Genomic DNA, 18,356 nt, shown 5'->3' on the forward strand with positions numbered 1-18,356 from the left:
GCCATTCCACTCTTGTGCCACAGACAAGCCAAGAATGGTACTTTCTACAGAGATGAGTACGACCCACACACAGCTTGGTCTTGGGCTGTTCAGAGCATTTATGACACATAAGTCACAACCTCTCCTCACTGCACAGTGGACTAATTTTTCACCCGGCTCTTGCTGAAGCCACTCAGGCCTCAGCATCTGCTGGGTACACAGTCGCTGGCATGATTTACAGCAGTGCGCGACAGCTCACCGGGGACGTGTAGTGCTTCAAACCTTTACTTCGCTAGGTTGGGACGGAGAAAGGAGCCAATCAGAAGAATGCGGCTCGCGTTCCTCGTCCATGCGAAAAGCCGTCACATGAGTGGCAGTGGGGGCACATAAAGGGTCCTTTCTAAGCGGGGCGACCCCACGGGACACTCTGCTGCTGATTATGTGGGTTTGGGGCTTTTCTGGCTTTTTTTTCCCCCGTGTGTCCGCCCAGCTGGGGCCGGGGGTTTCGCTCTCGCTCTCTCTCTCTCTCTGTTTTTCAGCTGTGGTTCCACTGCCCACAAGGAGGCATTCTCATACAGAGAAACAAAAGAGCGCAAGTGCCCTGGACTTTTTACATGGGACCACAGAGAGGACGGAGATCAGGATGCAGTTATACTGAAAAAAAAAAAAAAAAACAAGGATTGAAAAGAAGGGAAAGAGGGAGGGGGGCGATGAGAAATTGCTGATTTCCACCCGTGCAGTAACGTCGAGTTTAGATCGTGAGGTTAGACAAAAGCAGGAGGACGAACATGTGTGACGGAGTCAACGCCGTGGCTGCCGCGCTGACCTCACTGTGCAAATAACGCCAGCCTGTCACATTTGTTTATTTTTACTCGAAAAACGGCGCTAATCAAGTCGAGTTCAAAACAGGACCAATTATACGATTAAGTAGATTACAGTCTTTTTCGACTGTAAATGTCTAATTGTGACCTCGCGACTGTGTGGAATTTATCGAGGATGATTAGCATGGGCCTTTTGACTGCCACCATGGCTGTGGAGATTTCGCCTTTTTTGCAGAGTAGAGCTGCAATATCAGGACCAAAGAGGATGGCTGATTTATAAGTGAAATTTTTCGATTACTTCGCAGACAACACATTTTTCACAACAGTCCGACCAGAACGCGAACATCTGTTTTTGGTCTGCGGGCGAAATTACACAAACTTAGGAGTGCGCTTACTTGGAAAATGATTTCCATTTGAAATCCAGTCGGCGAAACAGAGAGACAAAAATAAATAAATGCCACGCCGGGCCTGGGGGTGCGGGGAGCACCATGAAATGCAGCGGCGCATGTAACCTTACACCAATTTAAGTGATAAAATATGGCCCCGCCAATTTTGCAGAGCCAGATTTTGAGAAGAAATCATAATAAGTTACAAATCTGCAGGAGAATGAGATCCAGTCCCCTTCCCGTGGTGGAACTGAAGGAACGGGTCGGGATAAAGGTGGAGTTACGCACTCTTAGGCCGGCTGGTTGCCGGCATGTCCTGCAGCCCGGATGGTTTCATGTCAGTAAAGTTTAATCGACTCTTGAAAGCGACGGGTAAACCTGAAAATCCCATACAGCCTGAGAGGCAGCTAGGCGGCCTCTTTAGTGGCTTTGTGGTTCGAGGTTGTTTTTCACCCCGGGACACACAGTGTTCCACACACAGGGATTAGTCAGGGACACAGGCTGCATGACAGAGGCCAAAAACCCGACAGTCACCGCAGAGCCCTTCCAGAACTTTTTCTCTGAACCCGGCTCCATTTCCCACAGCTCATAACGGGAATGTCATGTTCAGAACATGTCTCTTTAGCACGGCACGCTCTTTCCTCACAGTAACACTGCCGCTAGCCATTCAGAAATAAAGAGCTTCCACTTCCACATGGCTGCTCATTGGGGTTTATCTGTAAACATGATCTGCGAGAAGCTAGCCATGTTTTTTTTTTCATGAACGTGTCTAGCTGTTGATTGAAAAGGGATAAACAGAGGAAGCAGCTGCTCTTCGATATGGAGCCACCTGTGGCAGACAGGTCAGCAATGGAAGGCTCTAAAACTAGGTCCAGAGGGCAAGGTAGACAGGGAGGTTGGGGATTGTGGTAGGGCTGATGTAGATGGAGTGGGTTTGGTGCTGGTGACGGTTGTGGTGGTTATTATTACCTGTTAAGGGGCTGCCCCGCGGGAGTGTGCTCCACTTCGTAGCCTTGACTCCGGAGCACATCAATCACCGTGTTGTTGCCCAGGAAGTGACCTGCAATATAAACAGTTCTCCTTTCAGTCTCCCAGAGCGCCGACGGACCCCAGAGGTGTCAGTCAGATACACACACTCTCTCTTTCTCTCTCTCTCTCTCTCACACACACACAGACACACACATTCACAAAACTCTACAGAGCGGAAGGGGAGCACCACCTAACGGCCATCCAACAACCTCGACCCACCTCCCTCCTTGAAACATAAGCACTCATGTGTAACAGAATACTGTATGTGAATGAGGGTATACAATTGGGGCAATATTGAACAAAAACCGCTGACTTCATTGACATGTAAACACCCCCCCCCCCCTCTCTCTTTCTCTCTCTCTCTTCACAAAAAAATAAATGCACACACAGACTGGGACTTCAACATATCATCAATATGCGAGGGTCAGCGATGGTTCAACATGTGGGTTTGTTCTGTCAAAGCAACCCTTCACGTACATGTTCATCAAATGAGAAAGCAGAGCAAAACCAGGACCAGAGCACTGGCGTTTGCTCCTCTATGTCACATTCATCATTGCACGTCATCGTCTGAGCATCTCCGGGCACCAGAAGTGGAGCCACTCTCCTCCTCACATGCTAACCTGTTAGCAACTTAGTTGGTCGGCAATGGGAAATTGCATTGCAACCAACAAAGCTGCTAAATTAGTTAGCAACTATGCTTTTGGGAAACGCACCCCTGGCTGTCTTTTCGCACCCACCCCCCCACAGCCCTCTCTCCCCACATCTATCCACTCCAACCCCCCTCCCCTCCTCCCCATCCCCCCCTCCACCTTGCCCCTGCTAAGCTAGGTGAAGTGGGGCATTGTGGGTTCAGGTTGCCCGTGTCAAGGGGTCCCCATTCTTCTCCAACCCGTCACAAAAGAAATGGGAGCTCATTGTGCGCACCAGCTCAGCCATGTACCGCGCTGCTGTGTCAACAAAGGCCAGGCCTTTAATCTGACTCTAATGGTGCGCGGGAGGAGCTCGGCGGGCCCACTGATAGAGAGGTTTAAGCCAGCCGAGCGAACCAGAGGGGCTGGGGGGCAAGAGCCCGCAGGTGGGCACGGCACCAAGAGGGGGAGAGGGAAGGAGAGACGGACACTAGTCTGAGGCTATAAAAAACTGTTTTTGTGCAATTGCTCTTGATTTGATAATCACAGCAGCTACTGCATGGATGGGTAATTGTATTATACGGATTTGTGTGTAAGAATTAATGCTAAAGAGGGACCTGATTTGTAGCTGAGGCACTAAATATAAACTGCAGGCTGGGTTCTGGTATCACAATATACTATATATGAAGAGGTCACAAAAAAACTGCCACTCTAAGCACAGAATAGTGAAAACAGCCTTCTGTGCTCAACAGGAGGCTATTTTGGATTGTTTTCTTGAATGGGGTTGCTTTATTTCAGAGAGAAAACCCCTTTTCTTTTTATTTTCTTCAATGCATCCCCCCTGGCAGACCTGAAGCAAAGTGACACAGAGAGAGCCCCAAACAGAAACTTTCTCTCTCCCTGATTTATGGCTGTTCATTCTGAGGGCTGGGGGGTGGCTGTGGTGGTGGGGAAGAGAGGGGGGGTGGGGGGTGAGGTGGGACAAATGGAGGCCACCTCCACAATGCGGGAGGCTCAGAGGGGACGACTTCAAAGAGGGGCTGTCACTAGAGAGGGAGGCTGCTGAAGGGGAGGGAGGCGGGGGGTAAGGGGGGGTGTACGCCCGCTGACTGCTGGAGCTCAGCGACACGTCAGCTGGGCCTTTCAGACAGAGCAGCGGCCCATCACGGGGGGCTTGGCTTGGCCGACCAAACGTAAAGCAGCGCGAGATCATCATAGCAGTAAAATGACCCCCGCGCTCCCCCATAAAGAATAACACTGGAGTTGCAGGGTAGTCTCTAAATGAAAGCATCTTAGACATGGTGGTCACAAAAATAAAATAAGGACTCAAGCAGAAAATAATGGTTACAAACAAAATATGTTTCATAATAAGTTCTTATTGTTAACACATGCAAGATTTAATGTAGACAACGAAGTGCACGTTATGGTTATTTGATAGAAAAACATGTTTAAGCTGTAAACTATTTATAAACCTTTATATTTTGTAATAGTTTTTGTCCCTCAGAAACCCACAGGCCTAAGACAGGCTACACTCTGTGCACATGAATGAACAGTGATTCAGCAGTCAGACACAGTGGACTTATTTTAGTCCCTTATTTCAGAGAGTGTTGTAATTACTCCCCCAGTCCGAGAGAGTCTTTAAGCTCCCCACCTCTGTCTCACTGCCTCATGACTGACACTCAGGTCAGAGATTACACAATAACAGCCTGTTATTCTTGGACGCTATAGCAACAGGTATTTTCCCGCACACATTCTGACGCAGACGTGTGAGCAGGTTTTGAGATCAGCGGAGGCATGCTGGAAATGTAGCAGGCTACTGGCGGACAGCCGCGCAGTCCTGAGTCCCGACGCCCTGATTCTACACCACCATTCAAAAAATGTTAAGAATATGTTCTCTCAAGTGACGGCTAAGTCTGAGATATTTTCAGTGCTGTGAGTGGCAGATCTACAGTCTGGGAATGTCATTCCTGTTCACTCATCTGCTAGGTGCTTTAAGCGATGTCATACGTTTTTTAGGCTAAAACATTTTTTGTTACTTACAACAAACATCACCTCACCATCTACTAGCTGCCTGTGTCCTGAATACACTGTAAAAAACATGATCTCTGTGGACAACCCAGGCTCCAAAACAGCCACAAAACAACTTGCTAGCTTTCTGTTTTGTTTGATAGTCAACAGAAGTGACGTTACCTAGCATCGCTTAGAGCGCCTTTAAAAATGACACCCCATGTGAAAGCAAAGATGAACTGGCCAGGGTTGATGCTATCACACTGTGTTATCAAGTAAAGATTTGTTCAGTCAGGGAATGACTGCCTCTTGCCTCTGCACAGGTGCAATAGAAATAACAGAGAATTGGTATGGTCTGTTTTTAGAGTGACAAATTTGGCACATTTAGCTTTGAGAAAATTAATTCCAGGTAAAGTGGAATATGAAGTGAACACAGAGTCCATGACAAAAAAACTCCTCTGCTCCTGAAGCAAGAGACCATGGTGGAGCACAAACAAAAACAGACATCGTTGATTAAAATGATGGATGTCTTGGCGTGAGAGGGAGGAGGAAAAACAGCGAAAATTATGTTTTAATGTTTAAAGAATTGGAGAAAAAGCCAGCGCCAGCATGTAGACTATGTGGTGTTTGGCGAGCCAACGGGAGTGCGTGTGGTTCCATGTCTGTTTGAATCAATCATGCGGCCACTGGCGTGAACGGTAGCCCGCTGATCTCATCTGTTGGGCTAAAACCTGTGGAGGATGGAGAAGTCGCTGGGCTGGAGCCAGAAAGTGACCTGTCGGTAAGTAACCCTCACCTCCCCCACAACACACACACAAACACCACTTCAGAAAGCTCTCAATTTCTGCCTAAGGCCAGGCCCTGTGTCTCCTCATTAACACTTTGTTCAGTTAATATGTCCGTCTGTGTGTGTGTGTGTGTCTGTCTGTCTCTCTGTTAACTGTTTGAACTAGACTACTGCAGTGTTTTACTTTTTTCCTGTTGCTTTAGCTGTATGGGGCTAATGACGTGTGAAACTAGCACTAGGCTTAAGCACAGCAATGGGACCTCCCTGTGTGTGTGTGTGTGTGTGTCTTGTCTGTGTGTGTGTGTGTGTGTGTGTGCGCGCACGTGTGTGTGCTTTGCTTAGACATCCGCCTAATCCCAGCAAGCCCACCATGTGTCCCTGACACTGATGCTGTGCAGACCCACAGCCCTTAATTACCTCTCAGGGCTATCTCCACCGCTGCACCGCTAACCATCCAAACAAGCCGTGCTCCTCATACAGCACTATGTGTTGCTAATGCTCACCGAGAGTCTGTGAGAACAGTCTGAGAAGAAAATCCCAAACTCTAATTATCAAAGAAAAAGGCTCGTCTGTCAATCAGGGATGGGAGATAAGAAGCCCTACCATTCGCCCAGGCCTTGAGGGCAGTGAGGCAGACACAATGCTGGGACACTCGTCTCCCGAAGGGCCCATCCGTCAGACTGTGGAGCACGAAGGAAGCTTGTCTGAACTGGTGTCCGCTCCGTGAGTCGCCAGCGTAGAAGGAGCGAGGGAACAAGGGAGTAAAAAAAAAAAGAAAAGAAGAAGCAGTTGCCTTCCAGGCCTTCCTGTGCTTTTAGGCAGACGAGGTGAGAACGTGTGAAATTGGACCCATGACTCACGCCTTACCCCCTATGCTGCATCCCCTTCGGCCCCAGACGGACAAGAACAGATGAAGCCAATTGATAGTGCCGAGTGCTGAGATTTGGGTTCCATCCCTGTTTGCTGTGAGCGCCTAGGTTCTTAGTGCTGAGATTTGGGTTCGATCCCTGTTTGCTGTGAGCGCCTAGGTTCTTAGCGCTGAGATTTGGGTTCCATCCCTGTTTGCTGTGAGCGCCTAGGTTCTTAGCGCTGAGATTTGGGTTCCATCCCTGTTTGCTGTGAGCGCCTAGGTTCTTAGCGAAAAGGAAAAGCGATCATATCCTCATTAAGCAAATCTGTGCTGACGGAGACGTGAAATGAACTAGGCATCGGCCGGAGGAGTGCAAGCATCTGCAAAGTGATGGGGGTGCTGCCTGCAAAAGCCCCCCACCCCCCCCCCATTCTAAACTGGGGTTCAGCAGTTCAAGTACAACTAGGACCAGGGCCACTCAATGATCACATTGATCTATGACCATGCCTCTTAAGTGGCTTGTTGACTACACGCCAAGGTCAATCTTGAAATACTACAGCCTTTCTAGTGCCGGCCGCGCAGGCCACACAAAGCCCCCTGCGTTTTCGCAGCGCTCCATCGAGATGGCAGAGATAAGGGCCAGCGTAGCGGCCGGCCTGAAAGCTTTTCTTCAGGACTTCCTCGGATCCCGGCTCTTAGAGGTCCTTTTTTTTTCAGCTAACGTTATATATGTAGCTTTTAAAGGCCCGCTCTCTCTCGCTCTCTCTCTCTTAGACCAATTTCTCTGAGGAGCATTCATGCGATCGGGTAATGCTCCACGAATCACTCTTTGGCACACCGCTGGGGCCTAAAAAGCCACTAGTGTCCTCCAATTATTAGAGGGGCATACAACCAAGGGGCCTTGAATGCGGCTTCTTTCCACACGGCGCAATATTTATATTAGAAATGGTAACCAGGATTGAGAGGCAGTTCTCAAAACATTACGCAAACCAAATAAATAAGCGGCAGCGTGCCGGCCCGCACTGGCCCGAGCCAGCGCAGCTGTTTGTGTATACATCGTATCCGCGGGCCGCATTCCTAACAGCCCATAATCACTGCTGCGCACTGGAGTCTGATGTAGCTCAACTTAACAAGATGGATGAGGCTGGAGAAGGACGAGAAGGAGAACGCAGTGGCACCATGCCCTCCCAGTCCCATGTTCCTGCCGTATTAGGCGGTGTGGCTGGTAGCAATGCCATTCCAAAGGCGGATGACTCTCTTGCTCTAGTCCTGGGCACGCACATATAGATCCCGTCTCAGAGAGAGATCAAGCTGATGTGACAGTCAGCTAGAGGCTGGCGCTTGCTGTGAGCTTCTCGTGCTGGGATCTCTGATCCTTGGTCCGTACTCTTGGCACTGAAGGCTCAAGGCTCTGATGACATGCTCAGACAGAAAGGCTCTGTCTGATCCCTCTCCCTCCCTCCCTCCTTCCCTTCCTCCCTCTCTCTATCTCTCTATCTCTCTTAGTCTGTGTCTATTCCCCCTCTAGGCCATGTCTCCTGTAATTAGGCTGCAGCGGCAGCGGCAGTCCGGCCTTGCTGAGATAACGTCCACTCTGCCGCTGCTGCAGCCGCCGCCGCTGGCTCCAGGCGGAGGACAGCAGACTGGACAGAGGGGCTCTGGAGCCAGAGCTTCAGACACCTCGCCAACTTCAACTCTAAGGGGCCCCAGCTGCCCGCCCCCCGAAACTGCACCGAGGAATCACAAGGGATAATGCAAGCGGGTCGGGAGGTCAACAAGCAACCCCCCTCCACACACACACACACCACCTACTCCCTACCCCCTTCCACACTCTCTCTGTTGCCGAGAGGGACCTTGACAACTGTGTAAACAAGGCTGGAAGGACAGGGACGCCCTCGCCTGCTGGGAGAGAGGGAGAGTGAAGAGAGACAGGGATGCTGGGCGCCATCAAAAGAAGGGTGGGGGGGGGGGGGGTATGGCAGTAAGTGGACCAAAGGTGAACCTCTGGTGGTGTGTTTATGGGGGTGTGGGTACATAAACTCCCCCCCCCCACACACACACATCCCAGTAACACCTTCCACAACTGGCTCTATTTTTCTTAGGCTGCCTGATCTGACTATGACAGGGTGTGCTTTTTTCAGGGGAGCAGACGTGGTCGGGATTGCTCAGGGGGCCAAGACGGACACTCTTTTTCCCGCGCCTGAGAGAAAACAGCCTAGAGCCCCTCAGGGAGAGAGAGAGAGACAGGAGAAGGGTTTCACACACTGGTGACACACACCTGACGATCCGTCTCTGTCAGGTCGGTCATGATTATTACTCCAACGTTAGAAAACATTGGATAGCAGCTCAGCTGTCCAGCAGTCTGAAGGAAATAAATCTTCCATTTGGGTCTGCCGCGGGAAAAATACACTGTGGCTTTTCACTGTCATATTAATACCATATAAAGAGTAATGAGGAGCAGACTCAAGAAAGCAACTCTTTTGCATTGTAGGGATATTCTTATTCTGGCTACGTAGTAATTCATCTGTCCCCTTAAGCGCGACAAATCACCTCACTTTGTCCATCGACATGAAACAAAATTTCCTCATAAATATCGTCAGTTATAAGCACGGCCGAGAGACCACAAGCGACTTCCAAAATGAGCCGAGAGTGAGTACTGACCATAAATCGTGATTGGAAAATCACTGCTTGTGCGCAGCAGGAACAGACAGTGGGGAACTATATATGCATAACTGGCATGGAGGCTTTTGCCACTTCTGTAATGGGGCAGTCTTGTGGCAAGACGCATGGATGGAGCACAGCTCTGCTTTACTCATTGGCCAGCCAGCCATCCGACATGGACCTCAGGAGCACTGCAGGGAGAGAGGCCTCCTCCAGTTAATATACATATCAAATCGCACACATGCTGCATTCAACCCTACTTATGGCTTCATTATGGATTTATTCAACCACAATCCCACTTTTTTTTCAGGCTGACATTGAAAGGGTTCCTTTTCTTTTCCATGTGAACCAGTTACTCGCCCTGCAGTGGGAATGATGGAGGGAGATTAGGTCTGACATGCCAGGAGACAAGTTCCGAAATAGACCCGCTCCGAAATGACAACATGATTACACATTATCGCACTCGCTGACGATTAACGCGCAAAATGTCCCTCTTTTTTTTTTCTTCTTTTGAGGGCTCGGCCTTTTTCTCCTCACTGGCAGAGTGTGTGATGGACTGAGCAGGGCCCTGCTTGTAATGGGTGGTAAATGATTGTGGGCTAGCCTTGCCTGTCTGAAAGGTTAGGCTTTGATATTTAACAGCTTGAGTTCCCCTGGACTGACTGGCTCCCTGGCTGACCCTTGCGTGACCCCGGCAACGAGCGAAGGCCAGAGGGAGGCCTCAGGCATCACAGGGGCTCAGGGCTAATGGCTTACTGTAGTCACATAGAGGAGGGACCGCCCGCAAAGTCCAAATGACAGCGTTTAGAGTCCTACTCAAGGCAGCGGCAGACTACTGGCCTCGCTCCGGCCAACCCTACTCAGCCATAGTTTATGGCCTTGTAACTCACCTGAGCACTTTTAGAGTCTCAGGTCGGTCTATTGCCATGTCAATTTAGAGACAAAGAGCTGTGCTAAGCAGGGAAGTGGGGTGAGTGTCGGGGGGAGAGATGGACCTAACCAGAGAGCCTATAGATTCACATAACTGGTGAGAGCGATGCACAGGAGCAGTTCACACAGATACGGGCAGAGGGAGAGATGTCAAGTAAGGCCATCCGAGACCTCAGAGAGTCTGAAAATTGAAACAAATATATCAAAAATCAGCGGGAGGAGTGAGATTTAATGCCTTGGAACCAAAGACGTGAGCCCTTGAGTGAGTGGAACATCCTCTCTTTCCACCCAAAGGGTTATAGATACAGTATTCTTTAATTTGCCAATTCGGAAAATGTGGGGGAAAATAGTCTGTTTGTCCCACTGGAGCAATAATTATTTGAAAATGGAACCGTGTGTTAACTATATTGTTTCTATATTGCCAGAAGCTGTATTTAGTGTCTTGACTAGGAAATATGTGAGATGCAGAGGGCTTCCTATACCCCACCCACGGTCATTTACGATGGTGAAATGACTTGAAGCAGAGTGTTGTTGTTGGAGCTTTTTGCCTTTGGCAAAAATATAAATTTTAGCTCTTGGCTTATTACGGGTACGGAGGTGAGCCCTGTAATAAGTCCAGTAAAGAGCCGACGCCAAGAGCCGAGCCAAATAAAACCTGCCCATGTTATTTTAGTATTCTACTATACGCTCATTAATACTTATTCCACCCTGTTCCAAAGCTGAAGTCATGATTCTTTTAGTAACGGGAAATTTCATAAGTCAACGACTAAATGAATTCTCATTACTGCAGTACACAACATCGGGGGCTTCACTGGAAGAGTGAATACTGCCCTGAAGCAAAGGCACCCAAAGACAAGCCAAAGAGCTGACACTGCAGAGCTCATGCAAAACAAGACACGTGCATTTGTAATTAAGGTGTATTTTGGTTGGATCAGGGAGGTAACAATAGAACACCCAAACACATCTGTCAGTTCAACAGAGGTGATAACTCACAGTTCACTTCCCCTTTCACTTCTTAAGCAGTCCTGGAGGAGGGTAATTCATTCACTCTGAGCTGTGGTTTTGGGGTGCTCCTCAAACTGACATATTGCTACTGCTACAGTACGCTAACGAACCTCAATCAAGTTAGAAGCCCAAGTCAAGAGTGGGGGCAAGTCAAGCTGTTTGGGGAGGCAATGGGGGGAGTAGGCTCTGCTAATGAGAGGAATTGATTCCAAAATATTTTCAAAAAGAGGGTCTTTTGCCAGAATCCACACAGAGAGGGCTTCAGAATAACACAATTTAATATCATGCTTAACATATTAAATTAAATTTAATGACATTGAGAATGTATGGTTGGAAAAACTTGCATGAATCGATGGCTGGAAGTAGCTCAAAGTCCTTTTGGGTTATTTTCTGATTTTGCAAGGGTGTGAAAATGTCTGCAAAGGACTCTCTCTATTCAGTGCCACAAAATAGATCACAGGAATATAAAAGAAAACAAATGAATGAAGTGCTTATAGTGACAGGATCCCTGTCCTGGATAAATAAATAAAGCCACCAAGACATCTTTCATCATCTGACTCACACAATTCTGGCACGCAAACTTTATCCGACCATCAGTAAGAGGTTCCCCAGCCAGAATCTTGTGACATGGCTGATTGCTAATGAAAGACTCCGACTGGTGGAACACAACAGTGGTCCAACTCCCCCCACCAACCAACCACCTCGCCTCCAGAATAGCGCCCACTTGCAGCAGAGAAGAGGCCTGACTCCAGAGGCTCTCACAGACCAAACATTCTGAGTTTCCACAGAAGCTGGTGTTTATGGTGCTCCCAGCCATGCCGAGAGGTACAGTAGCAGCGCGGTATGTAGCACTTTTACAGGGTTCACTTGCTCACCTCCGTATCCACAGGCGAGCCAGTGTCCCCTGGATAAGAGAAACAGGGAGGGAGGGGAAGGGATGAGGGGAGTCCTGAAAGGAAATGATAAAAAGCTGATTTCTATTCAATGGGATAAGCGAGCGGAGAGGGAGATGTCAAACATTTGAGGAATTTGAAGTCTCTAGATGCCAGAGAGCGATACAAGGGGGGGACCTGACTAGGCACTGTGGGGAAGAATTGGATTTGAAAATAAAATGCTTAAGAAGGACCACATAGACTTTACATGGGCAAGAGTTCAAGCTGGAGTCTGCCTCCGAGCATTAAAGCACTGGCTCTTTTCAAAGGCAAGCATGCAGCCAGAACACCTTAAAAATGATTCATTAGTGTGTTTCCATTAGTAAAAGATTGACAGCTCAAATGTCACTGCCATAGTTCAAAAAAAGTGGAAAAAAAGTGACTTTGCGGTTGTTCTGTGACTCACTTGACAAAGAAAACAATCTGGAACAGAGCTGCCAAAGCCCCACTTGGTCTCTGTATTGGTAGAATTCTGAATTCAAAATGCTAGCTTTAGTGTGTGGTTAGGGTCTGGCCATTTTTTCGGGTCCTTGAATAAATATCGGAAAGATGCTGGATAAAAGCTAATGGTAAAGTCACGGGGGGATCAGCCCTGGATGATCTGTCTCCATTAAAAACACGAGTGGGTGGGTTCGTGGGTTGCCGATGGGTTGGGATGGAGTGGAGTAGGGGGGTGGTCTCTGACTGCATGCCCAGAGCTGCTAAGTCTCCAGAGGGGCCAGAATTCCAGGCCCCACAGACATGGCGGTGTGAAAGCACCCTGCTTAAATAAACCAGCGTCTCGAGAAGTTCTGGAGGTGGCCTTCGCCCCTCTGAACCGGTGCTGGATTACATATCTCTGGCATGCGCTGCCAACCTGCCTCTTACCCTGCCAACCAAAGCACTGGCACCAGGAGGAAGGCGAGAGAGAGAGGAGGAGAAGCCAATCAACTGACCCCTCTACCGGTGTTGCTGGGTTTCTCGGGCCGGTGTGTGGAGGACGGGATCAAAGCAGGGGAACCACTTAGCTGTAAAGGCCGCCGAGAAAATAAACGTCTCGAAGGCTTACTCTGTGTTCATTGTCTCACATATCACACGTTTGTGCCAGGGAATTCGGTGTTTTTATTATTTTTCCCCATTATAATATAATCTCACAGTTTTAAAAAGAATGAGCTTGTTAAGTGTAATTGTGGTGAGGGCAGTGGCTGGCGTGGTAAGGACTGGCCAGTCTGGTGTGATCTGTCTGAATGCCTGTGGGGTCCTGAGGTATCTGGAAGTGGAACTGGGTCGGGTGGGCAGGATCAGACTGTTGACACGGGTTGCAGCGTCTGTTTCCTCTTACTCCCCATGATCCTCTGTTCCTCTCCCACTCCCCTGCTCTTCATCCAGAACGCATCTCCCATGATGCACTGCTGAAAGGGGATGGCTTGGGTGTACTTCCCAGAAACCTTGTAAACAATGCTGTTATATAATACAACTATGCAGAACTTCATATGGACCCACTAAACAACTATCTCAAGTTGTGGTTCCCAAAGAAAAAGAGTGCAGCGCACATTTTTCTCATTATGTCTGTATGGCGCGGTGTTTGATCCTGAATCACATTAGTTGAAGCATTATCTTATAGGAAAACAATCCTGCTAAATGAGTGTTTCACATGGATATTATAATCTACTTGGGTCCACAGTTTAACCAAAACTTTCTCTGCTGATATTTCAGTGTCAACTTATTTCTTTTGCCCTAGGAGTTGGAACATAACCTCCTGTAGATCATTGTGACACTTACGATTCTCTCGGTATCAAAGTCTTGGCGACATGAGTGTGTAAAGACTCCAATGTAAATGTTCGGGGCAATGACATCTATGGTTAGACATGCTTTGAATAACCATTGGATTTAAAGAAATTGAAACCGAAGTACACCCTCAGCTATTTCAAAGTAGCTCAAATGAGGTGAAATGTCCTTTCACTGACCTACTGCAAAGCTTCAAACTAGAGGAGAAAGTATTAAAGCAGGCAAAAAAAGGACTAATCCCAAGCTACAATGCAAACAGGCCATAAACACCTCCAGCAGGAAAGGGTCGTAAATCACTGCAGTGGTGTTATCATGCCGGCTTTGCCTTCCGGGCCTTCCAGCTTAACGGTCCGGACTTAAAAGCTCCTTTGCTACGTGCAACACCGCCTTTCAGGATGGCCGCCACACCGTGCCACTAATAACCAAATATGTAATTTTCCTTCCTTTTCATTGTGCAGCAGCCATTTGTGGAGCGTATGAAAGTTTGGCCGCGGGGCAAAAAACATAAAACCCGATTCCAGGTGCATGCAGGCCACAGCTATGAGTAGGAGGGGGGTCAAAGGGCAAAGTTGAGATGGGTTCAACCCTTTCAATACATCAGAGCGGGTGTCACAACATGTTCTTGCAGCGCTGCTCTGGAGTGCTGTGGTGAGACAGGCTGCAGATCCTATCTGCAGAGACGGAGCCGGATGCTGACACAATGCTACGCCTAGGGGCCTGTTAAAGCTAAAGAGTCTTGGCTGCTCCCTTTGGAACAGACGCCGCTGCGGACACCCCTCTATAACATGCGCAACATGCCGCCTCTTTTGCCCAAAATGGCACCTAGGAGCCACCGCGTTGGCACGTCGGGGTCGTCAGTGCCATTGGACGCCTCTTCCCTTGTTTCCACGCTTAAAGCGCTCCGAGACTGAGCTCATAAACACTTTCACGACCGTTCTGGAGACGATAAATCAGTGGGGGGACACCCAGCACCTCGACACCATAAAGGCCGAGCGGTCCTGGCCTGCCAGTCCACCAGCAGACGTCGTTCCGCTGTTTAACAACCACTCTGAGTGCAGTGTCTACGGGGCCGGTCCAAATCTCTCTCCCTCTCGCTCTGTCTTTTTCTCTCCCTCTTTAACTTTTTGTTTTGACATCTGCGCTAGATTTATGTGACAAGCCACAGCAAAACAGTTGTAAAGTATTGTTATATGAGATCCAGGAGGTTGAAAACATGTTAGTTTATACATGTCTCAGTTTGATTGCTGGACGCTGTCCGTCCCTCCTCTGCCCTCTCGATCAGCTGAGGTTGGACGCTGCGGTTAAGAGACTGGCAGAACATGAGAGGAGTGTTGAGGAAGGTATGAAAACTAGGCCTCAGAACCACGCCAGGCTGTGTAATACCACTTACCCCCCATGCACTCACACACATACACTCTCTCTCTCACACACACACACACACACATACCCACACTGACATCTCAATGTGCTTGTGCGGCTTAAGAACACATTTCAGCCCTCACTCTCGCCTGCGCTTAAACCCTAGGCCTCTCACTTCACACGTCTTACGAGCCCCGGCACCAAAAGGCCCTTAATTGTGTGTGAAAAGAATAAAACACTCAAATGTAAACACAGGAGGCTAACAACCACGCTCGTAATTACTCACCCACAAATATTTAAATGTGTGGAAGAGAGAGAGTGTGTGTGTGTATTTTTTCCTTCTTTTCTTTCTGGGGACTTGAAGAGCTTGCTCTGTGTAGCGAAGCAGCATGGCTTGAGCTGTGGACACGTGTGTTTGCGGTCGCCTCGGTGTGTGTATGTGTGTGTGTGTGCCGAAGAAAAAGGGTCTCTGGCTGTCAGAGTGAGCGAAAGGACGGTTCTCTACAATATGTAAACATATCACTTTATTAAAAAGCAGGGCCCGGTATGTATGTATGTATGGCAGTCATTAATGAGGGAGTGGAGACTGAATGGTTACCTGTATCGAGTTACTGGATTCTGCAGGGCGCGAGAGGCAAATAACTGCTTCCACATGCCGCCTTCACAGTCTCGCACTTTACTCTCCACGCAATCCACGTCAAAAATTAAAATCCCTCAAATATTTCTGGGGCTGGATGGGTGTGGGATGGGGGGGGGGCAGCAATGCTTCATTCATGCTGAAACCTTTCCGGTCTCAATGAAAGTGTTTTGGCCACAGCAAACACTATGTCGCTTGTTGAGCGAGCTGGGAACACTGATAAAACTCTGGGCGCTTTAATCGCTTTGATCAAATTCAGAACTCTGAAATATGCAGGGCTCAGCCAACTTGAGTAACAGAGCAGCACACAGCCAGCTTAGAGCAATGCTCTAAATAAACTACGGCACTAAATCGGTACAGAAAATGTTGTGATTGTCTGACACACATCAAGCGACTCTTGTCATCTGGTATAACATCTGCACTTCAAGGTGCTGACAGACTCTGCTCCTTTTCTAACACAGCAGAATCAGGAGTAATGAATTCATTTTTGGGGAGGAATTACCATGAAATCTAATTAGAGGCCAAGCCACTGCTTTCAAGGTAAGCCCTGCCTACGAAAACAGATGCCAGGCTTGCACTGGCTGCTAGGCAAAAACATCAGGTGCTTAGGTGTCAATAATCGACCTAACAAACTGATGATTATGTCAAAATGAAAGTTGGCTCTCCCCTTTTCTCTGTAAGCATCTGATGGTCTGAGAATATGTTCCACAGTGTATGTAAGCTGAGTAAATAAACTTCACAAGCTATCCAAAGAACAGCACAATATCATTGAAATGAACTAGTGTCTATTCTTGAATGAGGGATAATTGACATTAAATGAGCAATTAGGGTCTTTTTGGTCATGACATGCCCCACTTGGGAGTGAAGCATTATGGCATCTGTTTCATTTCCCTACATGCCAGCCTGGGCACCCCCTGAAAGGTGGGGTGATTAAGGGAGGATAAACTGGATTGGCACCTAGTGACTGGTTGTCATAGATTCAATTTAGATAATCAAATGGAGTTGATTTTGTCCACACCTGGCCTCATTGCAATTGAGTGGTGTGTGCCTGTGTGTGTGTGTGAGTGAGTGAATGTGTGTCTGAATATGAGTGTGAGTGGGTGTGCGTGTGTCTGTGTGAGTGAGCGAATGTGTGTATGTGTAAGAGAGAGAGTAAGTCAATGTGTGTGTATGTGTATGGGGAGGAGGTGTGGAGGTCTGGCCTGTGGCCTCCCGGTAATGACTCTCGGGCCTGGCCCTGTGCTGTGGAAGCTGCTGACGTGACCACACCACTGTGCTCCACACCAGCACGAACACAGCATTCCACAGATTACTAATGTATGAGAATGGAGGAGGGGGCGACTAGCAAGAATGGCTGGGGAGAGGAGAGAGAGAGTGGGGGAGTGAATGAATGAGTAACAGCAAACAAAAGATGAGGAAAGATAGTGTAAATTTATGTGAAAATGTCACATCAAGATTATGTGTGTCAGAAAGAAGTATGCATATCTGTGTGTGTGTGTGTGAGAGAGCGAGAGAGAGAGAGAGAGAGAGAGAATGTGTATGCGCACACACATATGCGTGCAAGCAAATCACTACTATGAAGGACTGTGAGAGAGACAAAAAGAAAGGGGAGAAATTATAGCTCTGGTTTTGGCTGCGTCTTCGCCTGTCACTAGAGATGACATTAGGAGTGAAGTTCCAAGAGGCAGAAAGGCTTCACATACCGAGCGTCACTCTCGCCATCATCTGAAACCACAAACAGGGCTGATTTCCAAAGATCACTCACTGGTATTAAACATCCTCTCAGTCTCTCTAACATCTCTGTCCTGGCGGTGTCGGGAAGATAAGATGGCACTTCAAGGATGTGGTGGAAGTCTTTGATGAACATATCGCTATAATGGCACCTTTCTCAGATTTGGGGTGCATAGGAGATCAGCATGGTATGGGGTCTAGGAAAGTCACTTATTTTTACTTTATTTTCTGAGAAACACCCTCCAATGCAGTCAGCAATTCAACGTACTGTTCTAATTCAAAGTACATTCTCTACTGAAAATTCTTTCTCCATGCAAAATGGAGGGCCTATAACTAGAACAAAAAAGGAAGTTGATCCTCCCACTGTCTAGCCAATCAGGACATGGAGGTCTAACCAATTGAAAGCAAGCACCACTCAATGTCAATTGCATGTTTGTACTCACGTCATGTGGCTTTGTAGCGTATTTGTGCATCACGTTTCAAAACAACTAACTTACACTTTAATTGCTGACTAGCTTACTGTACAAACAAAAAAGACTTCTCAATGTAACCTTTCAAGTCACATCACTCTGTGTATGCGTCACACACATACACACACACACACGCGGGGCAGCCGTGGCCTACTGGTTAGCGCTTCGTACTTGTAACCGGAGGGTTGCCGGTTTGAACCCCGACCAGTAGGCCACGGCTGAAGTGCCCTTGAGCAAGGCACCTAACCCCTCACTGCTCCCCGAGCGCTGCTGTTGTTGCAGGCAGCTCACTGCGCTGGGATTAGTGTGTGCTTCACCTCACTGTGTGTTCACTGTGTGCAGTGTGTTTCACTAATTCATGGACTGGGATAAATGC

The 18,356-nt window shown here is 48.2% G+C and overlaps 1 protein-coding gene across 1 annotated transcript in view; it reads right to left on the bottom strand.

Moving 5' to 3' along the window:
• Positions 1-18,356, bottom strand: part of trabd2a (TraB domain containing 2A) — a 56,063-nt gene that overhangs the window by 9,205 nt on the left and 28,502 nt on the right. Inside the window, exon 5 of the mRNA XM_042058974.1 lies at positions 2,156-2,246. Within this exon, the coding sequence (XP_041914908.1) occupies positions 2,156-2,246 (91 nt within the window). The remainder of the gene's footprint in view (positions 1-2,155; positions 2,247-18,356) is intronic.

The sequence above is a fragment of the Alosa sapidissima genome, chromosome 13 (assembly GCF_018492685.1).
Source record: "Alosa sapidissima isolate fAloSap1 chromosome 13, fAloSap1.pri, whole genome shotgun sequence".
Taxonomy (NCBI): domain Eukaryota; kingdom Metazoa; phylum Chordata; class Actinopteri; order Clupeiformes; family Clupeidae; genus Alosa; species Alosa sapidissima.